The 9884-nt window shown below is 40.3% G+C and overlaps 1 protein-coding gene across 4 annotated transcripts in view; it reads left to right on the forward strand.

Moving 5' to 3' along the window:
• The window catches only part of LOC116707056 (kin of IRRE-like protein 1), a 34602-nt gene extending 24799 nt beyond the window's left edge, over positions 1 to 9803 (forward strand). Inside the window, exons 12-15 of one of the 4 annotated variants that reach the window (XM_032544198.1) lie at positions 1680 to 1787; positions 2430 to 2557; positions 3212 to 3325; positions 7123 to 9803. In XM_032544198.1, coding sequence (XP_032400089.1) covers positions 1680 to 1787; positions 2430 to 2557; positions 3212 to 3325; positions 7123 to 7854 — 1082 coding nt within the window. In that variant the 3' untranslated portion in view covers positions 7855 to 9803. The remainder of the gene's footprint in view (positions 1 to 1679; positions 1788 to 2429; positions 2558 to 3211; positions 3326 to 7122) is intronic. The other 3 variants (XM_032544200.1, XM_032544199.1, XM_032544201.1) reach the window with 3 other exon arrangements.
• The last annotated feature ends 81 nt before the right edge of the window (positions 9804 to 9884 follow it).

Consider the following 9884-nt stretch of genomic DNA (forward strand, 5'->3'; position numbering starts at 1 on the left):
AAAATAATTAATCGTAATTAATCACATTAATGTCACAGTTAACTCACAATGAATCGTACCTTTTTATCTATTCTAAATGTCCCTTGATTTCTTTTTGTCTCATTATTTTTTCTCATTTTAATACTCTTATCAACATGGAAAAGTGCATCGGCTTTGTGCGATTTCTTTTATTAATTGAAAACAACATTGGCCTATAGGCTACTGAAGTGTTAAGTTTGACACGAAACATTCTCACTTGGATAATCTCTCACACAAGGTAGCACTGTCCATCCGTAAAAGGGTGAAAAAAATACTTTGACAAAGGGGCGGAGAATTGGCATCAGCTGTTTGCTTGCGGTATTTCAGACTGGACGTGCTGCGATGATTGCTCAGTTCACAATGACAAAACACACAGATCACTTTGGTCTTGTCAATGGAACCATTTATTAAAAAGTAAACTTCCCATCCAGAATCTTATCGGCATCCATTTATCGGGCCTTTTTAAATCAAGACTTAAGACGCATCTTTTTAAAGTGGCGTTTGGTACCTAGTAATGTGATGGCACATTTATATTGATTTTATTTTTTTATCTTTTTCTTACTTTTCTCATTCATTATTGTATCTTTGTTATTAGTGTGTTGTTGTTTTAAATCTGTGGTTTTATCTGTTGTGAAGCACTTTGGTTCACCTATCGGTCGATGTAAGGTGCTATATAAATAAAATACATTTACATTTACATTTTGGCGTCTTGCGCTCGCCATCCACTCAAAACGTAACTTTACTACTCTTTGGCCGGCTCGCAAGCCCAAACGTGTGCGGTGTGCCTGTTGTTTTGTTTCTGGTCTAGCTAGATCCGATGTGGTGTTGTAGTTTTTCTAACATTACTAGTTGTTGCAACAGCATGTGAAAAAACTACAAAGTTTGCTAGGCCAAAAAGAACTAATCTCGAGATAAACAAATTGATGTTAAAAAGGGTCTGCGTTAACGCCGTTAACAGCACATTTAAGTGACAGCACTCATTTTTTTATTTCATGAGGTTTCATCCAGAAAATATCAAAGCAGAAACCAACCTAGTTTGTAAAACTTAGTTGCTCAATGAGAATCATTGCTTTGAGCTCATGTAACAACTGAAGGCAACTCAGATGACTGTATCAACGTAACATACTCTGATGTTGTCTCTCTATTCATTTTGTTTGTTCAAGGGCTTTGCAATTAATACAATATTTTAATCAAGATTATAATTTTGGCTTGTAACGATCACAAACACTAATCGAGTAATCGAGAAAAATAACTATTTTGCAAAAAATAAACTTTTATTTTGTCTTGTGCTCTGAATGAGAAAAAAAAGTTAAAACGGAAAAAGTATTTACGCAACACTATGTCCCTGTCCCCGCTTCGGTTCCCCTACAGGTTGGAAGCATAATTGTCCATTACATTATGCAAATTTGCCAGATAGGGTAGCGGATCTGTAGTTCGAATGAACTGGACAATGTAATGTAATGGACACTTCCAACCTGTAGGGGGACCAAAATGGGAAAAGTTTGTTCATTTGTTTTTCTTTTTCACTGCTTTTTTAAATTTAATATATCCAACATCTTTCCAAAAGTCAGTGAGTAATCATGTTAAATAATTGTGATTTCAATATCTCTCTCTCACACTCACTCTCTCTTTTTTCTCTCTCTCTCGCCCCCACATTTCAGAAGAAGTCCCAGTGGGCATAATAGCTGGTGGGACAGTGGGCTCCACCATCCTCCTATTCATCTTTCTGCTGGTCCTCGTTCTGATTTTCTACCGGCAACGCAAAGGCAGTGAGTCATACTCTCCATGTGCTTAACACAAACAGTATAAAGACCAGATTGATTTGATCTGCTTTTGTATTTGTCTCGAACAAACAGTATGTGGTAAAAGAAAAAAACAAAAACAAAAAGATAAAGACAAAAACACAACAAAACAAAAAAGGATGAGTTTGAGAAGGAGCAGGCGGAAGCATAATGCTTATATAGTCCTGCCCTCGCGTCACAATATCATATTATTACAGAAACAGATCCAATAGATATGCATATACAGCACACAAATGTAGGTAATACAACACTTACACTTACAACAATACACTTACATTACATTTCAATTCCTATATTCAGCTCTCCCCCTTTGTGTATTGTTCAAGTATTGTTTTCTTTAATCTATATTTGAACTTGATTTATTGTTCAGTCCGTTCCAAAAGATCTGCATGTACGGCAGAAGTTTTCTAATGTTTTTATGGTTTAAATGCTCGTCACTGGACCAAATAACTTGCATCGAACCAAAGAAACACAAACACCTATGACTTCCTCTCCACCACATGGATGTAGGTCGCCTCTGAGCTTGCTCCTTCAGCCCATGAAAACACACACCAGCCAAGATGCGCGTGTCCAGCTGTATTCAACCTCACCCTTTTGTTTTGCTTCCAGGTCGGCGCGGGGTCACGCTGGGTAAGCCCGACATCAAGGTGGAGACCATAAACAAGGAGACCCACAGCTTGGAGGAGGACTCCGGCAGCGTGTCCACGGCTTCGCGCATGGTCAAGGCCATGTACTCGGTGAGCAGCAGCGGGATATGTGTGTGCTCGGGCCCGACACTGTTTACACAGCCTGTAAAAAACCTCAGATTAACTCAGTAACCTCTCCCTATACACCACACTGTACCTATTCTTTTTAATTTTTTATTTTGATATATTTATTATTATATATTTATTATTATATTTATTTATGGCTTTTCAGTGTTATAGACAAGAAACAAACAAAAGACAACACAACACAGTAAACCCCATAGACAAGCAAAAAAACAACAACAACCATAGACTAACAGATAAGAAGCTATCTAAAAAGAAAATCTTGTTACAGAGCATGTATGTATATGTATTAATACTTAACCGCCGCAAAATAAATAACTAAATGTCAAAAGAAGTTACAAAGTACAATTTCACGGTTGTGGTAGAGTTAACACACACACACACACACACACACACACACACACACACACACACACACAAGTAGCATTATTGGACTTTATCAAACACTTTAACTTTTGACTAAAAACAAACTCTGTGTTTCCCCCTTTGTAATTTCCCCCTTTGAATTCCATTTTTCTCTTTTCCTGTCATACTCTGTTGCCTCCTTCCCTCTTTTTTTTTGTTATGGCACCTTCTCTCCTTCTGTTTGTTTTGGTTTTGTTCTGTTGTTTGATGGTTTAGTTTCTCCCCTCTGTGTCCTTCTCTCCTTCCAATCAGCCCTTTAAAGATGACATAGAGCTCAAGTCTGATCTCCGCAGCGACACCCTGGACACACGGCAGGAGTATGACCTGAAGGTGAGCTGATCAAACACTCATTTGTACCAAATCATCAACCAGATGATGTCCACAAAATCTAAACTTCACTCTTCTTTTTCCTACTGAAAGACTCAAAAAGGACAAAATAGTGAGAAGGGTTACAATCACAGGTCCAGAAGTTGGTTAAAAATACAGATATATTCAATATCAAGTCAAAATCAACATCCCATTGATTATAAAATGATGCCAAAGTTAAACAGAGGTCCTGTGGAGTTCATATTGGTGCAATGTTTCGTTCTAATTATACCTCAAAGGGCTGCAAATATCCAAATCATTACTGACATATTGACTCACAGTGATGACTTTCATCCAATGATGTACAGACTTTATGGTGGTGTCACCCACAAAATTCAGTGAAAGTATCTGCCAGACAGAAATAATAATCAGATATACTCCATAATAGTATTTTTTGAGAGTTTTATACTAAAAATAAAGCCTCATTCATTAAAGGAGAATTTCGGCCATTTTTACATTACTCTTGATTGTCAATAATATGCGAGTACTTTCGATTAAAAAAACGGCGACCCAAATTAGTGCAGGCAACACGGAGTAGCTGCAGCAACATGTATGACCTTCCACTGAGCTAAAACAGCATTTGTGGCTGCAATTTTTAGAATGCCTATTTGCCTCTTAACTGGCATAAAATGAAATTAAAATGTCTTTGCAACATAAACAGGGCTCTTACGTGACAACAAGATGTGTTTTCAACTCACACATTGTTTAAATTAACCTACCCTGGTCCCTGTCTCGATCCTGCCGGTAGCTGCTAGCTGCTAGCTCCTAGCTGTTAGCTCCTAGCTGCTAGCTCCTATCTGCCGTCTGGTGAGTGTGTTCAGCCAGGGTTCTGTGATAATCATCCCGACAACACTCCACGGAGCGGGGGTGGTGTGGCTATGTCCTAGACAGCTCATGTCACGTCTTGAAGTTGAACTGAGACCCAAAATGAGTACGATATTGAAAGTGAGGTAGCTAACTTTGTAGGCCATGGGCCAGTGGTAATGTTTTCTTGGCCCCTGATGGGAATATTTTCAGTAATGTAGCTAACTTTGTGGGTTAAAAGAAGTACAAAATAGGCATGAACCTTGGCATGAAGTGAAGATTTTCATGAGATGTGGGTATTGCAATGTTGTATGTTGTCAGACAGTAGCTTCATTCAGCTTATGTGTGTTATGAAAATAAATGAAGGTGATGTGATGCAAGTAGCTCTTGGCCATTTTATTTTTTTAATAAAGTAGCCCTTAGATAATGAAATGCTGGAGATCCCTGCTCTAGAAGGTGCACAAGTGCATCTGAAATAGCCAGAAGAAAACAAGAGGGATTTTAAATAGAAAGCTCAGGTCTGGCTTTAAAAGAAAATCTAAAAATCATCTTAAAGTGCTCATATTATGCTTTTATGTTTTTTCCATTTTCTTCATTGTGTTTTATATATATATATTATATTATATTCATTATATATATTCATTCTATATATATATATGGTGTTTTTTAAAAAGTAAATCATGTAAACCTATTCTGGTACAACCTCTAAATACAATTATGAACCTAAAAATGAGTATAATAAGAGCACTTTAACTGGATGAGAAACTGGTGCTTGGACCACAATTTGTAACTATTATCTGCTTTTTTAATATGAAATACACCCAGTAGAGTTGTCTTCAAAAAAAACTTTATTTAACTCACATTTTATCTTCAAACATATCAGCTGATGTTAAATCCTTTAAACAGATGTTAAATAATTTCAGTAATTCATTGATTTGTCTTTTATAAAGTAACTATTATCTTTTACACAATAAATACAAGCATAACCAAAATGGCCGCCGCTCATCTGACTGTTGTTAGCCAGCAAATGTGACTTATGCCTTGTGACTAATATGACGGACATGATATGAGTTAAAATAATTCACCAGTGCAAAGTCCTAGTGATTTTTAAACGTAGTGTTAGTAATCGCAGTAAAATCTGTGAGAATATTAGAGTAGGATATTTAAGAGAAATATATTATGCATTTTGCAGTTTGCCTTTCTTTCATTGCTGGATGGTCATTTTACCCCTTCATTCTCAGTCCAGCTGTGAGGCAACTAGCTCATCTGATTGCTTAAAAAGTTGTCCCATGCATCTTGAAGAGATTTAAAGACAAAATAGAAGAAGAAGAAAAATGAAAAGACATTTAAAAAATATGAAGGATGTTTAGGTGTACTCTGCCCATTCAGCTGGCATGAATCATTTATACATTTTGACACCGTTGGGCTGGGCTTAGGTGATGAATGTATTTTCACGCGTAAAGCTGCCAAAATGTTCTGCTGAACCCCCCCCCCCACCCCACCCCATGAATATTTTGTGAGGGCAAACACACCACCCCTCTAGCTGGAGTGCTGCCTTGGATCACTTTGAAGAAACACAGACATGAATCCACCCCAGGAGATGGTTAGATCACCCCGACAACAGCCTCAGCCAGATGGTTTGTTTTTCTTCCCCCCGCCTGAAGCACCACAGCAGTGAAACAAAGTTGGGTGGTGGAGAAGTCGGGTACATAAGATACAATGAGATGGCAGAATCATGTCAGAAATAATGGCAGAGCGACAGGAAGTAGGTGTAGTGAGCAGGGAAAGCATCTTGCCTTCCTTCACCCTGACAATCTGGGATCAGCGTGCATGATGGCCGGGATCCACATGCAGGGAAACACGGATGCGAAACTCACTAAAGCTTTAAACAAAAATCAGAATTTGTGCTGTTAACCAGGTCAAAAAAAAAAAAAGTATTAAGTATTAAATATTAAAGAAAAAAACATGCTATCGTCGCTGTCGGCTGAAAACCTTTTACTGTATCTCCACAACCGTTATTTTGGCCAGCCCGTGATGAACACAGGCTAATTTGAAAAAAATGTGTTAAGCTATTTACCTCAGACAAAGTCAAAGCAAAGTGCCGCTAGTCGGAATCAAACTCGCGGCCGCTGCATCGAGGAGTGAAACTATATGTGTGTACCTGCTATACAAACTGATCTCACCTGGCGACACTCGTTAATTTTTAAATATTTGTATAACCCACAGGCAGAAAACAAATAATATAATTTAATAATATAATATTATTATATCTGTAATAATAATATAGAGATACAAGGTTTCTGGCTGACAGCAATGCTATGAAAATTGTATAGAATTTATACTAGTAGAATGTATGTTTTGTTGTTGTTTTGTTTTGCCCTAGAAATATTTATTTATAGGTCGAAAAAGTAAGAAAGATCGAGATTGCATCATCCACCTTCTTTTAAAAGTACACTGTAAATTATTTCCCAGCTTGCTTTAGAATGCCAATCTTGGTAGATTACCTGATCTACATTCCTAGATTACCTAGATCCCACAGTCAAATCATGTAATTTGCTCATGCAGTTGGTGTCATCAGAAGTTTTTAGGACTGGTGTGTTCACCATAACTTGATTTGCATACAGCACATTTTGGAAAAAAGGACTAAGACTCTGATCTCAAGCAGCTGAGTCACAAAGAAAGAGAGCAAACTGCCCTCACAGCACAAACTTAAGGAATCTGGACCTGGATTCTAACCAGCTTGAGACACAAAGTTCACCCTGACCTCTGACCCTCTACGAGAGAGTTTCTCTCTGGGGATCAGGAAGGAAGAGAACATTATTATCACAGAGACCTTTGACCCTAAGAATTTCTACACTGCCATGTAGAAAGTGATTTTTCCCCGCCTCATTATATCTTTTCCTAAGGCTCACTCTGTGTTGTTGTTCCTTGCTGTTTGTCTCTGCCCCTGTCGTCAGGACCCCACCAATGGCTACTACAATGTGCGTGCCTCCACCCACGATGAAGGCCGTCCTGCATCCCGCTCCACCTTGCACTACTCTGACTACCGCTCCCCTGCAGGAACACCAGGGGGAGCTGCTTCTATTAGCAGCAGTGCTGGAGGCTCCGGAGCCACGGCCAGCGGAGGAGCCCCTTGTCCCCCTGGCCCCCTCACCTCCCCTGGCCGCCCCCAGGCCTGCTATGACCCCCGCCCCCCCTCCAGACTTTCCCACATCAGCTACGCCCAGTTCAACACCTTCACCCGTGCAGGCCAAAGCCAGCAGCCTCCGCCTAACCCTGCACCCATGGCCAGCGACTTCCAAGGAGACTGCAGCCTCCTGGACTCTACTTCCCAGCTGGCCTACGACAACTATGGATACCCCTCGCATTACCAGACCTACCGCATGGGTTTTGCCCCATCGAGCCTGGCCCCGCTGGAGGCCTGTCCATCCTATGAAATGTACGGGGTGGGATCTGGGGTGGGACCCGGGGTGGGACCTGGGTTGGGACCTGGGTTGGGACCTGGGGTGGGACCTGGGGTGGGACCCGGGGTGGGATCCGGGGTTGGCGTGGGTCCCGGGGGTCCTGCTCCCTCGGGATCAGAGACTGGACTTGGGAAATACGGCAGCTCCACTCGCTTCTCTTACACCTCGCAACACTCTGACTACTCCCACAGCCGACACACACAGAGGATGCAGACTCACGTTTGAGACAGAGAGACGCATAACCACCTCACAGTCTTAGCAGAGCATGAGGAAGCATCTTATAAATAGTATCACATCGAGAAAAAAAACACACACAATCATAGACTTACATTTTCACACAGTACCACAAACCCAGACTGCAGAACTACAGAAAAAAAATCACACAGACACATGCACATAGTCAGAAGACCATGCCCATGAGACAGGGAGTGTATGGGAAACAGAGAGAGGAAAAGAGATGATAGGAGGAGAGGAGTTTTAGTGAGACAGGGAAGGGAAATTCCACACAATTTTGAATTCCCTCACTCCCGATGTGTTCGTATATCTGAGCTCTGAAAGAGCGAACGGCGCAAGTCACAATCAAGACTGGGAAGGAGAGTAAGAACCAGAGAGAGGACGCAAGATCACAGATCTTTGGAGCCCTATAGCTTTTGCTATTAACTGACTTTGTAAATGATGAGAGAGAACGTCTTTAGGCAAAATAGACTGACTGTCAAATATGGTACACGCTGATGGCGAAAAACCTCATCCAATGGAAGGCCACCATTTTTTAATTATTTTTTTTGCTGGTTGTCTTATTCAACAATCATTAAGCACATATATAATATCCCAGAATGCCCTTCTGTGCAGTGGTACATGCCATCATGCCTGTTAGGCAGCATTTGGGAGTGTGTTGGGGCTGGGGTGGGGTTGGGGTTGTCATCATTTTGCACTGCATCTACAGTATTCATGCTTAGACGTCCCTTAAATATATCTGTGTAATGTCTTCTTTTGATTTGCACACCACTCTAGAGCTTTGTATTCTATTTTTTAACATTACAGAATTATTTTTGTCTATGTAAAACATGTAATGTGTATGTATGGACCAAATGTTTGAACGTGAGCCCACTTAACTTGGGCGTTTGCCTGGGTGATTCCACTGAGACACGGGGAAGAGTTGTGCCAACAGCAGAGCCTGAATTCAGGATGTTTTTTTCACATCAGAAGGGTATATCAGTGTATAAAAGAAACCTAGTGCCAAGTGTTTATGTTGTTCTTCACCTTAGACCATGTATATGCAGTAGAAACTCCTTTTATTGGTGACTGTTGCTTTATAAGCCAGGCTTGGGGCCTTGAGTCATTCCCAGACATTTTTCGTAGGCTGGATCCTTTTTCTCGGAGTTCCCAACTACAAGCTTGGTGCAGACAGAGAGAAAAACAAAGAGGTTGGGTTTAGAACTGAGTGGCCTTATAGGGAAACATGTCGTACATTTCCATTTTGAATCATTCCTCATCGTCTGTCTGCCAAAACGGCCGGAGGAGAATGTGTATGGAGAGGTTCAATGAAGGCTTGTCCACAATATTGACATATAGTAGTGTATGACTGTGAGTGTGTGGATGTGCGTGTGTGTGTGTGTGTGTGAGAGAGAGAGAGAGAGAGAGAGAGAGAGAGAGAGAGAGAGAGAGAAATCAAGAAGGAGTGTGTGGGCATTGGCACATACATCGATTTGTACAGTGTGTTTGTATAGATGTGTGAATGACTGCGTGTGTATGGGAAGCATACTGTAAACACGTACCGCCTGACTCAAGTGTGCGCGCAACTATTGTATGCATGTCCATGTGTATACAGTGTGTGTGTGTGTGTGTGTGTGTGTGTGTGTGCGCATGTCTGTGTCTAAGTGTGCGGGTGTGTGTTTCAGTATATGTCCATGTCATTTCTCTCACAATCCTGTTACAGTACTTTTATACCTCTGGTAGGACTGTATCCTGTATTATTGTGTCTTTGAATTTAGAAAAATCCAATGTTTATCTTATTGTACTGTTCTTCGTAGCAGAGACAACTGTTTAAAAGATGTACAACGAACGTTATCAAACTCATTTTTTAATTTCATTATCTTCAATATTTTTTAAAAATGGTATGTAATTATTTTTCCACAGTATTACATAAATAAAAGCACTGTTTTTTATATAAAGAAGAAGAGTGTGTTGTCTTTAGGCGAATGGGCTGAAATTTTTCATTATTTTTAACAACTTTCAGGGGGAATGGAGCCTACATT

This window comes from Etheostoma spectabile, chromosome 19 (genome assembly GCF_008692095.1).
Source record: "Etheostoma spectabile isolate EspeVRDwgs_2016 chromosome 19, UIUC_Espe_1.0, whole genome shotgun sequence".
NCBI classification, from domain to species: domain Eukaryota; kingdom Metazoa; phylum Chordata; class Actinopteri; order Perciformes; family Percidae; genus Etheostoma; species Etheostoma spectabile.